This window comes from Oryx dammah, unplaced genomic scaffold (assembly GCF_014754425.2).
Source record: "Oryx dammah isolate SB20612 unplaced genomic scaffold, SCBI_Odam_1.1 HiC_scaffold_18, whole genome shotgun sequence".
NCBI lineage: Eukaryota > Metazoa > Chordata > Mammalia > Artiodactyla > Bovidae > Oryx > Oryx dammah.
In genome coordinates this window covers 10,511,615-10,533,339 of record NW_024070202.1, presented here as the reverse complement: position 1 = coordinate 10,533,339, position 21,725 = coordinate 10,511,615, and the positions used below count along the sequence as shown (strand labels likewise).

General features: G+C 42.0%; 1 protein-coding gene across 2 annotated transcripts in view; it reads left to right on the top strand.

The window, feature by feature from the left end:
* The window catches only part of CDK6 (cyclin dependent kinase 6), a 258,621-nt gene that overhangs the window by 162,421 nt on the left and 74,475 nt on the right, over positions 1 to 21,725 (top strand). For both annotated transcript variants that reach the window (XM_040260280.1, XM_040260281.1), the window contains one exon: positions 15,152 to 15,261. In XM_040260280.1, coding sequence (XP_040116214.1) covers positions 15,152 to 15,261 — 110 coding nt within the window. The remainder of the gene's footprint in view (positions 1 to 15,151; positions 15,262 to 21,725) is intronic.

Below are 21,725 nucleotides of genomic sequence, written 5' to 3'. Positions count from 1 at the left end.
AAGAGCAAATAAATTCTGTATTTTAAAAGTATTTAAAGAACAGAACTGTCCTCCCTTTTGGTGATCCTTTCCTTCTCCTCCTCGCAGAGAAGATGCAAAGATACTAAAACTTCTTTAAGCATAGGAAAGAAAGGGAAAATAAAGGGCACATGTTACCCATCCGTCTTTGCTCTTTGTTAGTAATTTGGAAGTCAGACTGTAAAATCCAGAACAATGTTATGTCCATACAGTTACACTGAACCTTCAAATCTGAAAATATTGTATGCCCAGTGATGTGAATGAAACAGTGGGTGGTAGTATCCAGGCTGTCCAAACTGTATTTTCCATTCTCTGGTTTCCTCAGCCCTAGCGCTCTGTGCCTTTCACTGTGTTATCGAGTTAAGAAGGCACCCTGTTCAGCCCTGTCGGCATAAATGGATGAGGGTGAGTCTGCCACAGAGTCTAGCTTGAGGAACTGGTTAGATGGGGATTTCATTTGCAGAGACAGGGAATGCAGAAGGAGAACAAGTTTCAGGGGAAGGTCTTTGCCGTGGTCCCCAGAGAAGGAATGTTCTGGGAGGACATAGCGAACTTGCCTTTGGTGATCACACCGCACCAGAGCATCGTGGGTAGGGACACCTTCCCGACCCTCCATCCACGATCGTGAACCCCCAACTGGTGACGTCTTGGTGAAATCCTTTGGGATAGCATTTCCCTGGGTGGGGGAAGGGGCAGGAGGGTGGGAAACATTTCTTTTGCTCTTGGGATATCATTAACGTGGGGGACGGACGCTCCATGGTGGGGGAAACATGCCTCTTGTTCTCGTCAGCTTCCCTATTAACTCATTGTTATGGAGATGATTGTTTAGGGAGGGGGGTGTTTTGTTTTGCTTTTCTGCTTGTTGCTTCTGTTTCTGGCTGTGCAGGATCTTAGTTCCCTGACCAGGAATGGAATCGGCCCATGGCAGTAGAAAGCACCAAGTCCTAACCATTGGAACACCCGGGAATCCCCAGAAATGATTGTTTTACAAATACAGACGTTTAAAATCATAATTAGGCATAAGACCAAAAAGCAAACCACGAAAAGACCCAAGGTTATTCAGTCTCTACACTGAGGAGAGTCAACCTGAGTCAGATAAACCTGGTTTCAAATCTTGCTTGTACCATTTACTAGTTGACTGGGTCTTGGACAAGTTGCTTAATTTCTGGAGTCTCAGCTTCCTTATCTTTAAAAATAGAGTCACGGATCCAGACTTCATACCACTAACCTGCAGATACTCCAAGCAGACAGGTAAAGTCCATCTGGCGCAGGACTCTACATCTGTGCTCTGCGAATGTTTTCTTTCCCTCCTTCCCTAACCTGCTTCTTTACCCCCAAGATGGGATAAAAGTGAAAGCTTTTAAGAGAAGAGATCACAAAATAACACAAAATCCCACAATGATCCATCTGCTGTTTAACAGTTCTTCTTGTCAGCATACTTCCTTCTTTCTAACCAGAATTCCTAATGGTGCAATCTGAGTCCTTTGCAGTGTGGCCTTCTCCTTTTTTGTTTGCAGTTTTAATCTTGCTAAACGAACGGCATGAAACATCCTAATCTTCGGGAGCATATTTTCTTTAGTTCTTGCCTTTAATAGCGAAAGCACAAAATATAGTGGGAACTCGAGTCCTCTGAAGACCTTACGTTTATTGCCGGTTGCCCAGACTAGTTAGTTAGCATGCATCTCTGAACCTTCTAGATGAAAGTGTGTCAGTACAAACTTTGGGGAGAGTGGTTTTTTCAGAATGAGCTATACCTTGGTAGTACCTTCCAGCTCAGAAAATCCACACCCTTCCCATTTAAGGAAAGTAGAGCCCACAGATTCTAAGATGTTGAAGAATGTTTGAGCCTAAACTTAGGTCCTAAAACTGTGCATCCATTTCCCTCGTCGCTTGCACTGACCAGATAACCTACAAGTGTTCATGTAATAGTTTTACATGCAGCCTGTATTAAGAGTGAACGTAGTCACCAGGGAGGAAGAAGGCGTGGACTTAAGAGACATGCAGCTGTTTTCATCATAAAAAGTCAATTTGTAAGTTTACTTTCAAGTCTGAGTGGTGATCAGGCTTCCCAAAGCATATAGAGTTTCTTAAGTGTTAAAACAACTTTTAAAAGGAAACGATGAGCTCTACAGCCTGCCATATCCTGTGTGCAGAATAATTTTCATTTCTACTTATCTGTGAAGGTTGAAGGAATGTCTACAAATATTTGCTTGGTTTCTATGGTGAAGGCAGAGAGAGAGCAAGTGTGTGATTGTTCAGTGTCAAAATCAAAACTACACGATACTGTACTTCTAAAAAGAGAGTGCGTTTGTTGCTTGAAACATAATAAGACATTTAGCGAGTAGTAACTATTTTAAGTTTCACAAGTTCAGGATGAAATTTAAACAATACGTCCTGAAGGAAAACATGGGCCCTTCAGGCATGTTAAAACTTCACTTTCCAAAAATAAAATGGTCCTCACACTTTATTAAAAAGTCATCTGTTGATTAGAGATAATGCTGGTGGACTCTAAGGATGCCACGTGTGGGCATGAGGACATGACCACGGTCTGTAAATTTCTTTTTTTTTTTAAATAATTTTATTTATTTATTTTTGCCTGTGCTGGGTCTTCTTTGCTTTTTGCAGGCTTTCTTTGGTTGTGGCAAGCAGGGGCCACTCTCTGGTTGTGGTGCTCGAGCTTCTCTTACTGCAGAGCATGGGCTCCTCTAGGGTGCTCGGGTTTCAGTAGCTGCAGCGTGTAGACTCAGCAGTTGCCGTTTGTGGGCTCTGGAACACGGGCTCAATAGTTGCAGCCCACAGGTTTAGTTGCTTCTCAGCCTGTGGGATCTCCCTGGATCAGGGATCAAACCTGTGTCTCCTGCGCTGGCAGAAGGATTGTTTGCCAGTAAGCCACCAGGGAAACCCTATAAATTTCTAATATATTAGAAACCCCTTCGTCTGCCCTAGGTATCCCTTCTAATCCTGGAACCCTCCATTCATTCTGCTGTCTTCTGGCTACCCTTGCATTTTTGAAACATACATTTTTTTTAATAGTTCCTTAGGTTTTTAGTTTATTATTCTTTATGCTTTAAATATACAGTACATACTATTTTTCATATGAAAATTCAAATAGTAAAAACCAGTTTCAAAAAAAAATGAGTAAATGAAAGAAAGAGAGTAGTTGTCTTAGCATTCACCTGCAGTATGGGAGACCTAGGTTCGATCCCTGGGTTGGGAAGATCCCCTGGAGGAGAGCATGGCAACCCACTCCTGTATTCTTGCCTGGAGAATCCGCACTGACAGAGGAGCCTGGTTGGCCACAGTCCATGGGGTCGCAAAGAGTCTGACATGACTGAGTGACTAAACACAGCACAGGCAGTGAGTACGTGGTGAATGGAATACAGTGTGATAAGTGCTGCGTTTCCATGTAATTGGGCAGGACCAGGCAGGGCAAGGCTCACAGGAATTCAGAATGGAGTCACGAGAGAGAGAACTTCCAGAGAAAGGGTTTCAATCTATGAGAAGGCCACGAGGCATGCATGATGTAGCACGCGTGTTTGTACAACCATAAAGCCTCTGAACGGGTGGAGGAAGCTTTCCCATGAAGGAGGAACAGGCGATAAAGCCAGAGAGAGGGTGGGAGCCAGATCATGAGTTGAACTTGAACTTGACCCTGAAAGCTCTCAAGAATGGTAGAAGGATTCTAAGGAGGAATGGAGTGAGCACAGCTGTAGATACAGAAGAGAAGCCAGAGTGGGAGAAAACCTAGTGGGAGAAGACCCCTTAGGAAGCTGCTGTGACCTGCAGCAGTTCATGGTGCAACTGCCAGGGTCTGGTGACTTGATTGAGAGTGGGGCTGTGTGGGAAGGAACCTGGGCGGCTGGTGACTTTTGCAGAGAGACGGAATCTAAGAGGAAAGACAGTGTGTGCATTTTGGAATTGAAGTACCTATGGGAGTACCAGGGGCTTCCCCGATTTGGATCCCTGGGTTGGGAAGATCCCCTGGAGCAGACCGTAGCAACCCACTCCAGTATTCTTGCCTGGAGAATCCCATGGACAGAGGAGCTTGGCGAGCTACAGTCCATGGGGTTGCAAAGAGTTGGACACGGCTGAAGTGACTTAACATGGGAGCACTAAGTGGTGATGTCCAGGAAACAGCTGGACGTGTGTGTCAGAATTCTGGATACCATGTGGACTTGAGGGTCATCCATTATGATGCACCCCCCCCCCCGGAGTTGTGCATCACATTAGGAAAGCAATCGCCCAAGAATATCCTTGTTGTTGCTCAGTCGTGTCTGACTGTGATCCCGTGGACTGCAGCACACCAAGTTTCCCTGTCCAGAAAACAATTGTTTCAGGGACTGATTGGGAAAGAGATCACCAACGGGTTACTGGAAAGTCCCTGGGACCCCACCCCAAGTTCTCCTTCAGCCAGCTGATTTGACTTGCTGCTCTTCTGATTGTGACCCACCCTGTCTAGGATAACAGGGTAGCTCTCCTAGAGTGCACACTCGATGAACCGAAGTTCACTTGGACCTTTAAAGACTTGATGTCTAGAATAACACCTTTTTAAAGTAAATTTGCTTAGACATGAGCAAAATGGGAGAGAGGCATAAGGCTTAGAAAGAGATGGTCAGTGCCAAGGAAATGGCACCCCACTCCAGTACTCTAGCCTGGAAAATCCCATGGATGGAGGAGCATGGTAGGGTACAGTCTATGGGGTCACAAAGAGTCGGACACAACTGAGCAACTTCACTTTCACTGATATCATGAAAGGTCAGAGCCTGGATCCTTGAACTCCCCTTCATTCATCCTTCAGTGGGTCCCTGTCCCCCTCGGACACAGGACACAGGTCCCTATCTACAGAGCTCCTCTTCTCCAAAGATTCCCTTCACCTTGGGCTCAGCTCTTCCCTGTGCCATTGCCCTTTGGGTTTTCTGACACATTCTCAGAATCAAATGTGATTCAGCCCACCTCCCTCCACAGATACAATTCCTTTTTAAAAAATACATGGTTAGTGGGGCTTCCCAGTGGTTATGACTACATGTGTCTGATGCAGAGGGGTGGGGGCAGGGGGTGGGATGCAGGTTTGATCCCTGATCAGGTAACTAAGATCCCACATGCTGCATGATACAACCAAAAAAAATTTTTTTTAATTTAATAAATAAATAAAAATGCAGAATTACTCAGAGGTCCTCAGTGTTTTTAGACATTGTTGTCCCTGTATTCTCCAGGGTAGAGGACTGACCCCAGGAGTTAGTTCCCTGTGGTTCTTTGTGTCCAGTCATCAGATAATAAGTGAGCACCTTCCGTGCATTGACACTCTATACACACTGTGGCCGACGAATGGAATGACTCTAATGGAAAATAGGAGCTATGAAGACGCAATGCAAACTCAGGGGAGAGCAACCAGCCCCAGCCAGGAGATCAGGAAAGGCTTCCTGGAGGAAGTTATTTGTGAACATTCAGACCAGCAGAGACTCAAGGAAAGAATATGCCACAGAGAGAACCGCAGAAGTAGTGACCAGGTAGTTGGAAGCTAGTACATTTACACGGGAGCCAGAAGTGGTTCCCACTGGCTGGTCCCCAGTGAGTCTGGACAGCTGGGGTTCTGGGAGGACAGGCAGCCTTCTTGCGGGTAGCAGATGCGCAGCAGAGGCCGTGATTGTTGTTGGCTCAGCTCCCAGAATCTGAAAACATTTTTGTGTAGACTTCAGCCATTTTTTTTGTCATATACCAGAACATCTTTTTCTGGCCCTTAGGTTATAAATGTGTCTAGTGGAGATGATTCTGTTATTATTTGTTGAAAGTACTTTGTATGTTAACTTTTATTGGCATTGTACTCTTTTAATGCTTCCCATTTAATTGGCGTGACAAGACGGCTGGAAAGAATTAAAATTCTGATGGTTTATAGTCTCTTAATTTAAATGTATGATTTTAAAGAACTGAATTTTGAGACCCTTTAGGAAAAGTCAGTGAAATCACCACTAATTTTGATGTTCACTTTGCAAAAGCGTGGATGTCTTTTGGAGGGAAGAAACAGACATACTAGAGAGTTTTATGGGCTTCTCTGGAGACTCAGTGGTAAAGAACCCACCTGCCAGTGCAGGAGACATGGGTTCGATCCTTTTGTTGGGAAAATTCCCTGGAGAAGGGCATGGCAACCCACTCCAGTATTCTTGCCAGGAGAATCCCATGGACAGAGGAGCCTGGCGGGCTACAGTCCATGGAGTCACAAAGAGTCGGACATGACTTAGCCACTAAACAACTTCACAACAAGAAGTTTTATACTGGTGTGAAGAAGATAAATGGCTTAGAGAACAACTTAGAAAGCCTTCACTTGGACAGTATAAAAATCCTGAGTTATTCTAAGGATTTTATCCTTATTTCTCGGAAATCGCTATAGAAGTTTACATTGGAGACTTACTGAAATTGGCCCCAGAAGAATCACCACACTGTTCCCCCCGACAAGTACTTACTAAACCAAAGAGCAGGCAAGGATGTCTTAGTTCTATACAGTATATGGATTTTTTAAGTCATTACCATTGCTACATCATTTAAAACCTCTTAGAATGCTAACAGAGGTCCCTGTACAAGTCATCCAGTCTAAATGTCCTCTCTGACAGATAAGAAAGCTGAGAAAAAGTCGCCACCCACACTAGTTTCTTCATCAGCAAACTGGTTGTATTAGTCAGGTCCCAACAGGAAATAGATGGCAGACTCAAAATAAGACAATTCAAGGAAGGTTTGTTTACAGAGACAAGATTTACAAAGAAGTGGGTTTAGGGGAAGCCCATTGGATGGTATGAACTTGAGTCTTACTTGCATCAAGCGGTTACCATTCATTCCCAGGCTTGAAGGGTGATGGGGAGCAGTTAACTGGAGTTGGGTGGGGTGGGCTGCCTGGGAAGGACATTGACTTTGTAATGAACGCCCTGCCAGCTCTGAACCACCTTGCTGGGAGGAAATCAAGGGGTTAAAGACCCAGCCTCACTGTTCTTCTCTCTGAACTCCTGCCTTGGCTTCCCATTGGCCAAACCCAATAAGAAGCTGAAGGCAAATGGTCCACACAGGTCCACCTCCCAAGAATGGGGCCCCCATGCAGAGAGGCAAAGGGAGGATGGCCCAGCACGAGGTACTTACCGTGCTTTGATGCTCTTTAAGCACGTAGCCATAGATTAAGCCATAGATTAAGGATGACTCAGAGAACATCTGCTAAGGTTTTCTGGATCTTGGTGAAAGGGTACATGAATTAAAGACTGTAAAATCTAATATTAAGTAAGAATGCGTTACTCTGACATGTACTTTGAGTCAGAGTTGGCCTTGGCTCTATTTTATCTTATACTGTGCTGAACTGTTTCACAAAATTGTGAAGAGAGATCAAAGCAGTTTAAACAGATACATCCACTTGTGTAAATATCCTTGAACTCCCCTCATCTTCCGCTCCCCCTCCTATTGCCAAATCCATCTAGCACCTCTAGAGGCTGTTAATACATGTAGTGATTGTAATAAACATCATATTTGCTTGGGTTCCAGCTGGCTGCAACCACCAAACTCTGTCCATAGTTCCTGTTGTTATCTTTGCTTAGTAGCAAATGGTAACGTCATTGTTACCATTAGAAGCCACCTTTGTCTTAGATTTCTAAATGTTGATCTTTATACATTGTACTCATTGTTTATACAGCATGTCTTTTAACTGACCATTATATTTTGTTTTTAAGGGTGTGTAGAAGTATTAAACTGAGATAATATGTGGGTAGAAATTAATTGATTATATTGTTGAAAATGTTCTATGTTCCTTCATGCACTAAAACCTTGAAACATTTTTTTATCCGTTTGGTCCATTCTTTATAAAACTTTCTATTAAAAATTAGTAAATCTGCTTTCCTGTGACTTAAACTGGTTTTAAGTGAGGCAGTCTTCCATCGGAAGTTTTTAGAGGTACAGAACTGTAATAGTTCCTTAGGAAACAGAATTTATACTTTAATGTCAGGGAAATTTGTTATAATTTGTTCTCATGAAATTACAGAAATTACCATCATTTCAGATATTTTAAAATTACAGTGACTTAAAGTGAGGATTGAAGTACTATGGGTCAGAAAATGGAATGGCCACATGTATTAGCAAATTAAAACTAGGGAAGCTTACTTGATACATGAGCTAATATTATATAAATAGGGAATAATTGTTAGGTTTATGTCTATTGCAAAAGGCAGTCATTTATTATTTTAAATGTAGGCTCTGGACAGCATTGGGCTTATTTTATTGGAGAATCAACTAGAAATGTATAGTTCATACTTTTTTGGCATTCATGCATTTGAATTCTATAAGGATTAACCAAAAAGATATCTCTTTAGATAAATGCTGATGGTTCAAAAAGAGTATAAACATAAACCCAGTGAATGAATCTAATTCCTCTCACCTTGTTACAATGATTTAAACATAGCCCAATTAAAAATCTCTAAGAGATAATAAAGAGATTTTTAAATCTTAACTTTCACTGAAGTTATCAAATGGGAATTTGGTAAATACATTTGTACCATGCAGAGCACTATTGTGGTTTCGAACTGAATTTTGAAGTTAAAAGTGAAGCCTTTTTCTTTAGCTTTTTTTTTTTAGAGGTAATCACTTAACCCCAAAGGATAGCTGCATTTTGGGGATTTTTTTTTTAAGTTCATGTTAAAATATTTCAAAGAAAATTTAAAATCCTTTTATTTCAGTTCTTTAATTGCAACCTGTATATTTACCTGCTGATGTGTGGATGTTTGGAGTGCTGAAGAAGGGGGCCGGGTTGGATGCTGAGGAAGGACTATGGGTTTGAAATCAGTGCCCAGGAGAATCCCACGTGGCAGCTCCCTGACTCTGGCTAAATTACCCAGGCTCTCTAAGATTGTTTTCTCAGCTATAAAATGTGCTTACCGACAGCAGCTGACTGGCCTTGTGCCTCTGAGATTGTCATCCAGCCCTCCTTTCTCTCCCACTTTCCACCTCCCGCACTGCCATGCCTCCATGACAGCTGTCCTCTTAAAGCTAGGTGTCTATGCATACAATCCTGGCAGGCATTTTTGTATGCATAAGTGACTATTTACACTCACACATAATCTTTAGTAAAAATTGAAAAATATTTTGCGCTGCTTCAAAACTTACCTGTTCATTTAACAGTGTATCATGAATATCTTTTTATGTGAACAGGAATGAGCAGGATGACAGCTAACTCATTTTTCTTGATGACTGAATAATATTCTCCTATTGGGAATTATTGTGGAGTAAACATCCTTGCAAATACCTCTTTGTATACTGGTCTGAGTATTTCTATAGGATAAATTCCCACAGATGGAACTCTGGTTCAGAGACATAAGGCTAAGTCACTTCAGTCGTGTCCGACTCTGTGCGACCCCATGAACTGCAACCCACCAGGCTCCCCTGTCCCTGGGATTCTCCAGGCAGGAACACTGGAGTGGGTTGCCATTTCCTTCTCCATCAGAGACATAGGCACTATTGATTTTATAGATACTGTCAGATTGTCCTTTAAAAAGGTTGTGCCAGTTTGCAATTGAAAACATACAGGGTTCCTTCCTTCCTTCCTTCCTTCCTTCCTTCCTTCCTTCCTTCCTTACCATGACCAACTCTGAATAGTGGTATTCTGTCCCTTCTGCCCATCAGACAGAAACAATGCTGACTGTATTACTTTATTGTATATTGTTGTATTATCTTAGTATTAGCCTTCCGTCCTCTCTCTCCCTTCTTCCTGTTCTTTCATTCTTTTTCCTTTCTTTCTTTTCTTTCTTTCAATGAGATTGAGGATCTTTTCTAGTTATTTCCTTTGAATTTTCTCATATTTTTAATCCATTTTTCTTTAGTATTGTCTTATTGATATAATTTGTTTTAGATGTTTTCTCCCTGGTTGTCATTCACCCTTTGCCTTTATTTACAGTGTTTGCTGAAGAGGATTTCAGTTTTAAATAGCTGGATCTGTGAATCTTTTCATTTCAGGCTTCTAGATTACCCATCATGCTGAGAAAGGCCCCCACATCCCAAGGTCTTCTTCTGTTTTCTTCTAATACATTTTTGGGGATTTTTTTTTAAAGTTCATGTTAAAATATTTCAAAGAAAATTTAAAATCCTTTTATTTCAGTTCTTTAATTGCAACCTGTATATTTACCTGCTGATGTGTGGATGTTTGGAGTGCTGAAAGAAGGGGGCCGGGTTGGATACTGAGGAAGGACTATGGGGTTGAAATCAGTGCCCAGGAGAATCCCTTTCTTCTTATGCATGGTATAAAGTAGGGATCAAACTTATTTTTCTTCCAAATGAACGGCCAGTTGTCTTGCTTTCACCTATTGAAGTGTATTTTCTCTCTCTAAGATGAAACTCAGCCTACCTATCAGAACATCTTATAAATATCTTGTAAATATCACCTTATAAATATCTCATTCTCTTTCTGAACTTTATTCATTTTTTAACCTGTTAGCACGTACTGTTTTATTTGCTGTACCTGCTTCCCTAGTGGCTCAGATGGTAAAGAATCCACCTGAAATGCGGGAGACCTGGGTTCGATCCCTGGGTTGGGAAGATTCCCCTGGAGAAGGGACTGGAAACCCACGCCAGTATTCTGGCCTGGAGAATTGCATGGACTGTATAGTCCATGGGGTTGCAAAGAGTCAGACCCAACTGAGCAACTTTCACTTCACTTCAGAGTGTGTTTTGGTGGCAAAGAACAAATCGCCCTCATCCTAATTTCTCAAACTGTTTTTGGCTCTTAAGTGTTATTCCACCAGAGGCACCTAACTATCAAAGTTACTCCCCATATCACTGGATTTTCTTACTTTTTTGTGTTAAATGCAGGAATGATAATTATCTTCATGATATCGCTTTTTCCCATCTCAGTCATAGTCTGTCTCACCATTTATTTTGTTTTTATTTTATATTCTTCTATAATAGAATATCATTTTTTTTAATGCAGATCTTGCATTTTTAAATTCCTCGGTGTTTCACATGTTTTTGTTACTGTGTGAGTGTGATCCTTTTTCCATTATATTTTGTAACTGACTTAGAAGCACTTGTGTGTTTGTTTTGTACTTTGTGTCTACTGTCACCCAAATGTTTATTATCTGAATAATATTTTGTTGTAATTAATTTCATATATTAAAACATAAAGCCAGTGTGTATAAGGCAGAAACCCTTAGAAGGACAAGGAATTCTGGGGGAAGGAAAGCGCAGACTCAATTATCTTTCAGTTTGACACAGTGTAGAAGAATATAAGTAAGGATCTGTGTGAGGCAAATTAATTAATAAAGAACTTTACACTTAAAAGAGAGTACTCTTCTTATATCCTATGAAACAAAAGCCAGTAAAATGCATAGTCATAAGGGATAGACATTCTACAGGTTGCATTCTCTGGCTGTGATGTAATAGCGCTCAGTTCAGTTCAGTTCAGTCACTCAGTCATGTCCGACTCTTTGAGACCCCATGAATCGCAACATGCCAGGCCTCCCTGTCCATCACCAACTCCCAGAGTTCACTCAGACTCATGTCCATCGCACTAGCAATTAAATAATCCAGCAATTAAAAGTTAACCATAAATATCTGATAATATGTAAATTTTAAAACTCTTTTCTAAATAATTCTTCATATTAGATTATTCTTAAAGAGAAAATTAAAGATAAATTATGTATTATTTAAAGCTGAACAAAAATGAGGAAGGTTTATTTAATAATATATAACTAAATGTTCTATCATTAATCAAAAGTGAGAATAAATTATCCAAGTTTCAACTCAGAAATAAATTTTAGAAAACAAAGAAATTAGGAGGGAGGATTTAAAAAGATAAAAGTAGAAGTCAATAAATTATAAAACAGTAAGCCTCCCAAAATGAGAAGACATTTTGAAGTCAGTTTTTTAATAAATAATATAGCTAAACTGTTAATAACCCTGACTGATATAAAGAGGAAAAAAATTAGATTTTTTTTCTCAGAAAACCAAAAAAATAAGTGAGATGAAAATAATGAACAAGAAATACTGTATAAATTTAAGCCAATATATTTTAAAATCTAGATTAAGGATATTCATAGGGAAATTCCCTATCATTACCAAAATTGACTCAAAACAACGTTGAAACCTGAACAGACTAATTACCAAGAAGAAAGTCATGAGACTGTTAGAAACATACTGCTTGGAAAGATCCAGATCCAGGTGGTTTTACAAGTGCATCCTACCAAGGAACTGATTATTCGTATGCTGTTTATAATATTCCAGAATATAGAAAAGGATGGACAATTTGCATATATCCCTAACACTAAACATGAAAAATTACACACAAAAAGAAAACTGTAGATTAGTCTCATTCATCAGTGTTAAGTTAGTGTCCTAAATAAATATTAGCAAATAGAATCCGAGTCAAATAAAAGAATAATAAACCATGACTAGGAACGATTTATTCCAAGAAGAGAAGGGTGGTACAATATTGGGAAATCCATTAATGTAATTAATCTAGCATTAATAGAATAAAAGAGAATGGTCAAATGGTTATTATTAATAGACATTTTTTAAAGCTTTTGATAAAAATGCATTACCCATTTTGAGTGGTAACTAAATTTTAAAAGGAAATGAAAGGAACTTCTTAAATGTGTCAATATTTTTCTTATTATTTTAGCTGTCTAAACATTTATTTGATGATCGTAATAAGTATCACTGGTTAAAGTACTGAAAGTGAAGATAGTTATACTAAAATGTTTTAGAACGAGTAATCAGTCAGAAATCACAGCCTCTTTAAACAGCGTTAAATAATGCTGTATTCAGATTAAACTTTTCATCTCATACGTTCGACTCTATTTCAAACTGAAGTGAGAAGATAAATCTGTAATATCACAATATCTGTGTCTATCTGTAAACCACTGGACTTTATGGTCTGTTTGCCCCTGCACACCTTGGTTTACGGTGTATTAGAGAAACAGGGAAGTGTTCCTCCAGCTAGAAATAGTAGTAATACAGAAATAAATTATGTAACTAGACACTGGAGCCCAGAATCAGACACTTTTCGTAACAAAAGTAGTGAGTACTTTCTCTTTGGGGATTGAATTTTTCCCACTTATCTTCTAGGAATGATTGCCTTAAAATCATCAATTTGGTATTTGTTGAAACACAGGTGTGACATGCTCAATACTATGATGGGTGGGTGAAAGCAGCTCCATGGCCCCAGGAATGACCCATATTGTGAACAACATTATGTGCTAAGCTGCTTCAGTTGTGTCCCACTCTGCGAGAACTACATTACAAGGTATGATTTTTCGGTGGCAGTGGGTCCACACAGGTGATGATATCAAAGCTGAACTTTGTAAGAGAAGCAGAATATCAACCTGTGGAGGAGAAAGTAGAGTTTGTCAGACTAGAACAGTGTCATCAAAAAACATGGAGGCAAGAGCTGGAAGATACGTTTTGTATAATTGAGTGGTGCTCAAACCTGGCCAAGGGTTAGGGTTACCTAATGAAGTTTAACCAAAAGGAAAAAAAAAAAAGAGGAGGAAGAGGAAGAAGAAAAAAAAAGAACTCCAGGGCCCCCACCCATGGATATCTAATTAAGTTAGGGGCAGGATAAGGCCCAGACATATGTGTTTTTCTAGACGCCCCATGGATGATCCTGGTACACGGTCAGGGTTGAAAGCCAGTGATGTGGTCTCATGTGTGACTAGGCCATGTATCTCATTATCAGTCAGAATCCTGTGAGTTGGTGGGACTCAGCTGGCCAGTTTTCTGCTCCCTGTCAGGCTGGCAGGAGCCATAGTCATCTGTTGGGGTGACTGGTCAGGCTGCAGTGTCCAAGGTGGCTCACTCACATGGTCTTTCAGCTGAGAACTCAGATGAGGCTGTCGGCTGGGACATTTCTTTGGGCTGCTCGTTGCATAGCAGCTGGTTTCCAAAAGGAAGCATCTTCAGAGCAAACATTCAAAAAGGCTTGGGTAATCAGTCTTCCTATAACCTAGCTTTGGTAGTCTCAAATGTCACTTCTATCATATTCTGTTGGTCAAGCAAGTCACTAAGGCCACCTCAGAGAGAAGGGACGGTGAATTAAACTCCAGTCTTTAATGAGAGGAGTGTGTATATAAGGAAAGAAGGCAGTTGGTGGCAACCTTTTTTTTTTTTTTTCCCTCAAAAAATTTCTACTGCAGTTTTGATGCATTAAGTTCTATAGCATCAACGTAGATAAACAGAACTTCGGGAAAGTTAGATAGACATCAATGAAAGTACAATTAGGTAAAACAGAGTAACGATAGAAGGAATCTGAATAATGTCAAATGCTTATGTAATAGATGCGGTATTGAATTCCTTACCTGACAAGAAAGAATATATCTTCGATTCAGACATCCATAGAATTTCTGCTAAAAAGAAGCCCTCAAATCCCTGTTTGCTCTTATAAATCTAGAACCTGAGTGATATGATTTCCTCACCTTTCAGTGTTGCAGAAATATCTTGTTGTGTTTGCTTTATCTGTTATTACACTGCTCGGTATAAAACAGGGTTCTTCCCGTGTGGGAATCCCTCCTTTGGATGATTTTCCGCATGGGGTAAGCAGTTGGGTTACACATTCTCATGTTCTTCATGCTTTGTTTTCTGACAAGAGTGGCATTGAAGGGGGCTTTGTTTTGATTCCCCACGGTCTCGTGATAAGAGTAGTTTTGACTTGTCCTGGGTGCTCGGCAGGCTTCAGGGTCACCATCCAACAGCCCCTGGAGTCATCTTCTGATTTCCCCAAATGGCTGACCTGGGAATTGAGCTGAACACATTGCCATCACCTGGTTTTTCCACGCATTGTTTTTTTTAAAGCCCCTTAAGAAAGAAACCATAGTTTTAAGGTAAAGCTTGGTTGGTTTGCTTGTTTTTTTTAAAGTCTTTGCTTTTGCTTTCTGAAATTCAGTTATTTTGCCCTCCTAGTAAGACACCCAGAGTCTGAGGTGGGAACCCAGGTTGTGGGGATGATGTAATTTCCCGACCTGTCAGCCATGAGCCTGTCACGTTACTTATTGCTCCAATCTCAGTGTCCCCTGTAAGATTTCAGGAGCTCTTTCCAGACCGACTCTAGGCATGAAACCGGTCAGAACGAGGCATGAAGCAGACGGCTGTTGCCCCCAGTAACGCTCCGACCCACTTGTCCTTGCAGGTCGTCACGCTGTGGTACCGAGCTCCGGAAGTCCTGCTGCAGTCCAGCTACGCCACCCCTGTGGATCTCTGGAGCGTTGGCTGCATATTTGCAGAGATGTTTCGTAGAAAGTAAGAAATACTTTTTGTTTCTGTCTCCCTTGGAAAGAAATGTTTGGGGTCTTGGATAATTTAAGTAGCAGCCTAGCATCTCTCTTTCAAGTGGGATCATGGTATCCACATCCATATGCCTCCGGCTCTCACTTCCAAGTCTGTCCAGAAACTGCCTTCTCAGTCCTTACAGTGTCATTGGGCGTGGTTGTCGCTTCTGGCTCTTGGAAAAGAACTTCTGTTTGGAAAAGAAAACTGCACTGTTCTTAACAATTTATTGTTTCTGTTGGTGATAATAAGACATGGTAAACGTGAAGCATGTTAAGGAATTTTTTTTCAGTGAGAAATATCTTCAAGGTGGACTTTTCCACAGGAGGAGAACCAGGGATATTATGTATATGGAAATTTCGATGATGGGTTGACAAAACAGAATGTTTAGATGGAAAAGGAATAGACAAGAGAGACATCTGAGCCATTTCAGAATACTTTAAATGCTGTCAATTGGAGGAGAGATTAGACAGACTCAGGCGCTACAGAGGGCGGAACTAGAACCAGAGATATTAAAATTACAGAAATAAAGATTTTTGCTTAGAAGGCGAAAAAGATCTAATGATTAGAGTTTATCTGAAGAGCAAATCAGGGCTCGTTCTCACTGGCTACCCAAGAAGAGACGAGGCCACTGCACACTGGAGATGTTTACGGTGGTATTCTTAGAGTGGGTGGGTGGGCTTGATGGCCTCCGGGGCACCTTTGACTCTCAAAGTCTGCGGTTCATGTGTGTGATTTTCATATCACAAGAAATAGCCAAAACAATATAAGCACGATCTGCCAGGGAAAGAACCCACACCTTGGTACTAAACTCAGCCTGGTTAAAATTAAACAGAGAGGCTAATCAGAATCTAATCTCTCTTTGTCTTCTGTTTTTATTTCCATGGGAAAATGTGAGTCTGGAAGCTGAGTATTCTCCCAAATTGGACATGTTATATTCAAAATGTAACTCCGTGATAGCTCACAAGAAAGAAATGCAGTCAGCCGTTGTTTGCTTGCTCATTTGTTTGTTTTAACCAAAGGAAACTTTGTTCCTGTAACAAATCTGGGGACCTGCTTCTAGACCTCAGCAGATTCATCCCTAGCTCACAGAAGGGTATCAAAGTACACAGATGTTTAAGGCAGGCTTATTGTGTGCCAGTCACAGGACCAAACCTCTTTTCATGCGTTCCCTTTTTATTTCTCACAATAAGAGATAGCTGAGATGCAGTGGTAAATGTATTTGTCTGACATCAAACAGAAAGAACGAGGGCTATTACTCCAAAGGAAGTCTTGTGAGTCTGGTGGTGGTTTTCTACCAAGGAGGGAAGGGGGAAAAAAAGACCGCATTCAGCTGCAGTGTTTGCTAAATAGGCTAAATAAGTGACTCTGGAAGTGTGGTTCTTGGACCAGCAGCGCCAGCATCACTTGGGGGACCTTTTGGAAGTGCAGATTCTTGGGCCTCACCCCAGACCCACTGGATCAGAAGCTCTTGGGCCGGGGTTCAACAGTCTGTGTTTTCACTCACCCTCCAGGGTAGGAGCCACTGGGGAGGATGAGAGACTCACCAGCAGTGGTGTTTGGAGGAGAAGTTTAGACACTAAGTTTAGTGAAGTTTAGACACTAAGTCACGTCTGACTCTTTTGCACCTCCATCGACTGTAGCCCACCATGATTCTGCTCTCCATGGGATTCTGCTCCACCCAGGGATCAAACCCACATCTCCTGCTTTGGCAGGCGGATACTCTACCACTGAGCCACCAGGGAAGTCTCACCAGGGGATAGCAGTCTTTAAATGTATGACTCCCAGACCTCTCTCTTGAAATTCTGACTTCTTATTGGGCTAGGGCCTGGCATTCTTGTCTTTAATTAAAAGTGTCTCATGTAGTTCTTTTCTTCAAACAAATGTGGAAAGTATTGGGTTAAACACTTATGGTCAGAACCAGGAATAATTTACTGGCAATATTGCAGTGTGGGAGTCAAGACAAGTCCTTTCAGTTCATCCCATGAACAACTTGGTGCAGATGAGAGATGATTAGAGTTTGGAATTACTTTGATGTCTAGTACTGTGCTCGGTTGCTCAGTTGTGTCCGACTCCCTGGCAAGCCTACGAACTGTAGCCCGCCAGGCTCCTCTGTCCATGCAATTTTCTAGGCAAAAATACTGGAGTGGGTAGCCATTTCCTACTCCAGGGGATCTTCCTGACCTAGAGATCAAACCCACGTCTCCTGTACTGTCAGGCAGATTTTTTACCACTAGCGCCAGCCACCTGGGAAGCCCTGATGTGTCTAGCTAGAATTATCCTCAAATGTAAGATTGGGTCCTTCTTTTGTTATGAGAGGAGGGGGATCAGTTATTTTTCAATAGTATAAAACGTGAATCCCAGCCATAATTGATGATAAAAACCAATCTTTTTCTGGAAGATGTTAAAAGAAAGATGGAATTTAAGATACATAGTGTTACATGTTCTCTAGTAAGGAATGTGCTGCATTTTTAAGTATAGATAGCCACCACTTATGGGACAATTGCAACCCATATTTTCATTTGACAGCCACTTTTCATTTTTACAGCCATATTTTCATTTTGCCACTGATGTGGTGGTATAGTTGGTAGTCTGGTTCCCAGACTAGCTTGCAGAGAATCCTGTAACAACCTGGAACATATACAAAACATTATTTATGAAAATTTTCTACTTAACAACAGTTTTTTCTATGGGAAAATCCATTATGTGTTCAGTCCAGGAGACAGGAGTACCCATCTCTTCACCCAGCTCTGGATCTGAGAAGGGACTCTGATGGAGGCATAGAGAGAGCCTCCTCTGATGTCAGCAGCAACGGTCTGCTTCACAGTTCTGGGGAAGCAAGCTGCTTGGTAGAGACCCACTGGCTCTTCAGATGTGCGCAGAAGAAAGTACCCCCTCTCTAGGAGTCTTATACTGGGAGAGCAAACGGAGAAATAATTGCAGGCAGCAGGAAGCCATATCAGAATCCAGACCCCTGTGCCTTTAAGGCTGAAGGACAATGAGTCCATCTGGGCCTGCCATACACGCCCTTCCTGGGGCGGGGGCTCTGTCTCCTGGGTAGTTCCTGCCGGTTTGGATGCGACCTTGAAAACAGCCATGGCATCTGACCCCTCTTCCTGCTCAGTTCACGTTTTGGTATTTCCTGCGATAACACCCAGATATCTGAATGTGCAGGCTTCTCAGTCCTGCCAGCTGAATGCTGGGGTCCAGCCACTGGCTTGACCTGCTTCCAGCTCGACTCCTGATTCAGTGCTGACCCACCTGTTGTGGTGTCCAGCTGAGAGCACACGGGCCAGGCCTTCTGGAAGCAGACTCTCATTGCCTTAGCTGACCCTACATCAGGGAATCCTGGCATGTGTCCCCTCCCTCTGGCTTCCTCCTTGTTGCTATGGCAGTAGTTCCCAAATTGTGTCATCTCTTTTAACACCTTCATCATTTTGCCGTACTCTTAAGATAACTATGCTTAGTTTTTTTTACTGTCGTAATTAGAGTTATCTCGCTAAACCCACATTCTGAGGACTGTTAATTCAGTTTGTAGATGAAGAACCACAGCCTTCTACAGGGAGTATGAATAACTTGTCCGTGGACATACAGCTCTTCTGTAGGAGAACCAAATTTGAACCCTAGTCTGTCGGACTCTCTAATCTTTGATTTTTCCACTCTGCCACGTTTCTGCCTTGGCTGTGGTTTTACCTGTGAGGCCATATTTTTTTCTGCATTAATTTACGCATTATTACAGTGTAGCAGCAATAACATTTTAAGGAGGTGAAGAAGCAAACCATGCATCTAATAGCTTTGACTTCTAGTCTCTCCTCCTTTTACTTTATAGTGGAAAAACTGACCAGCTTTCTGTGACCTTGTGAAAAGGTCCTGCCTTTTATTCTAGAATGGGATACCTAAGAAATATGAACTCAGTAAAAAGAATCTTAGGGCAGATGGTTTACAAAGAGCGAGAGAGTTTGAATACCACCTGTCATTATTATATGAATTTAATAATTGCTACACGGACTTCCGTGTGTGTGCATGCACTCAGTCATGTCTGATTCTTTGGGACCTCATGGACTGTAACCTGTCAGGCTCCTCTGTCCATGGGCAAGAATACTGGAGCTGGTTGCCATTTCCTTCTCCAGGGGATCTTCCTGACCCAGGGATTGAACTCGTGTCTCTTGCATCTCTTGCCTTGGCAGGTGGGTTCTTTACCAGCTGAGCCAGCAGGGAAGCCCCTGGATCTTTTATCTTCCTCCTTTAACTCTTCATCAATGGGTGATCCATCTTTACCCGACACTGAGTCATATTTTAAGACTAAAAAACATTGCTGCAAATAGGGTCAGTAGACAACTATCCAGCTTGAAGATTGGGATGAGATGGATAGAGGGATGGACCGATGGATGATGGAGATTGATTTTTAACTTCATAGCAAGATAGAGTCACAATTGTTAACTCTCCAGGTATCTGTCTGGTGCCTTGTGATCACGGTCTGAACTGCTTTCTGTGGTTTGAAAGTTATGGGGTTTTCCAAGTGATGGCAAAGTCATAAAAAGAAAACGCACATTAAAAAAAAAATAAAACGTGCTACTAATTCTTTGAATATGGAGATTGTGGTAAACAGATAGTAGTTCTTAGAAGTCCCAAGTTGCCAGCTAAAGTTGCCAGCTCTGTTGATCCCTAGCTAAAAAATGCGAGATGCCACCAAGAAGAACATAACAAATACAATCCCTGTTAGAAAGAAACAAACAAGGCTTCATGATTTTACCCCACCTCAGATGGGGGCCTCTCTCAGCTTGCCCGTAATTGATTTCTATGAATTGAACACCCAGTAGCTGAGAAACTAACAGTGAAACTGTCCTTTGTGGCTGAGTGGTCTGGGAGCAAACATCTTTAAAATGTCACTGAGTGCCCTGCCGACTGTCCTACTGGGTACTGTGTTGGCGTTCCCCATACTTGAGCACTTTCCTCAGTGACGTCAGGGAAATGAGGTCCTTGACCAGAGGCTCTGAACACCAAGGTACCCAGGCAGGCCCCAGCCACTGAGAGGAGACCCATCACCCCAGATTAGGTCAAAACGTGTAAGTGGAAACCAGGGCACTCCCTGGACCTTGACGTTTCTTGTCTCTTCTTGGATGTTTTCTTGGATCTCTTTTTTTCTTTCTTCAGAGAACCCACCAGATGGGAAAAACTCCAAAGAAGCATTTACTTGAGTGAGGAAATGCCCAAGGTGGTGGTACCCAGGAAAAGAACTGATCTTGTTAAACAGTGCACACAGGGGAGTTCTAAGTAAGAAACAAGGAGTACTACTTTTTAATCATAATCAGTGTTCTTTTTCTTATCCTTGATGTCCCTGATGCGGGGAAAGATTGAGGGCAGGAGGAGAAGTGGGTGACAGAGGAAGAGATGGTTGGATGGCATCACCGACTCAATGCACATGAGCTTGAGCAAGCTCCGGGAAACGGTGAAGGACAAGGAAGCCTGGTGTGCTGCAGTATGTGGGATCGCGAAGAGTCGGACATGGCTTATCGACTGAGCAACAACAATATTACTTTAACAGGAATGTATTTGTTTTCACGGTGTGTGCTGAGATGATCCCATCAGGCCAGCCTTTCCCTGTCAGGGCACCCCAACAGCTGCCCAGCTTCCCACCCCTTGGGTCTGACTCCCTGGGTTTGCCTGCCTGCCAGCTTGTTTTCCTGTTTCTTGCCTATTTCCTGCCTCCTTCCGATAAATTAATCTTTCCATTGTCAACCTTTTCCCAAAACTTGTTAAAACTGCTGTAGGACCCTTGACCCTCAAGACCTTCTGAAGAAGAAGCCCCAACTGCATTCTGACCATCTCACATCTTATTCTCCAAGATGTAAATGTATGTTCATGAAGGGGCCCTACCTTGTGGCCCCAAAAGGTGTCTTGAGGTTTTCTTCCTTAGAATCCTTCCAGTTCTCTTATCCTGGGTGGCCCCTTGCCCTCTCTAAATCTTCCAGAGCTAAATCTGGAAGATGTCTCTTCAGGGAGGAGAACCGCCCCCTCCCCGGGCCCCCCCACCTCCCACCCCTACAAAAAACAAACCCTCAATAATGAGACAAACATCCTAGTTCAAAATGGGCGAAAGATTTAAACATTCACGTCACCAAAGAAGATACAAGGACATGAAATAGGCATATAAAAAGATGTTTTGTGTCATTAGTCAGTGCGTGCATGCTCACTCAGCCGGCTCTGTGTGACCTCCGTGGACTGTAGCCCACCATGGAGCTGAGTGTCTTTATCTGTAAAATGGAGAGACTGGGATAAGATGCTACATCCGTGGTGTTCCGACCTTCACAGAGGTATCCGTGTCCTTCTACAGTCTAAGAGTGCCCAGCCCTTTTCGTTCCCCTACTCAGCTTTGTTCAGAGCAGTTTGATGTCATCTTTTTTATTTACTGGGCTTCTGGAATCTAAAAGGGTTTT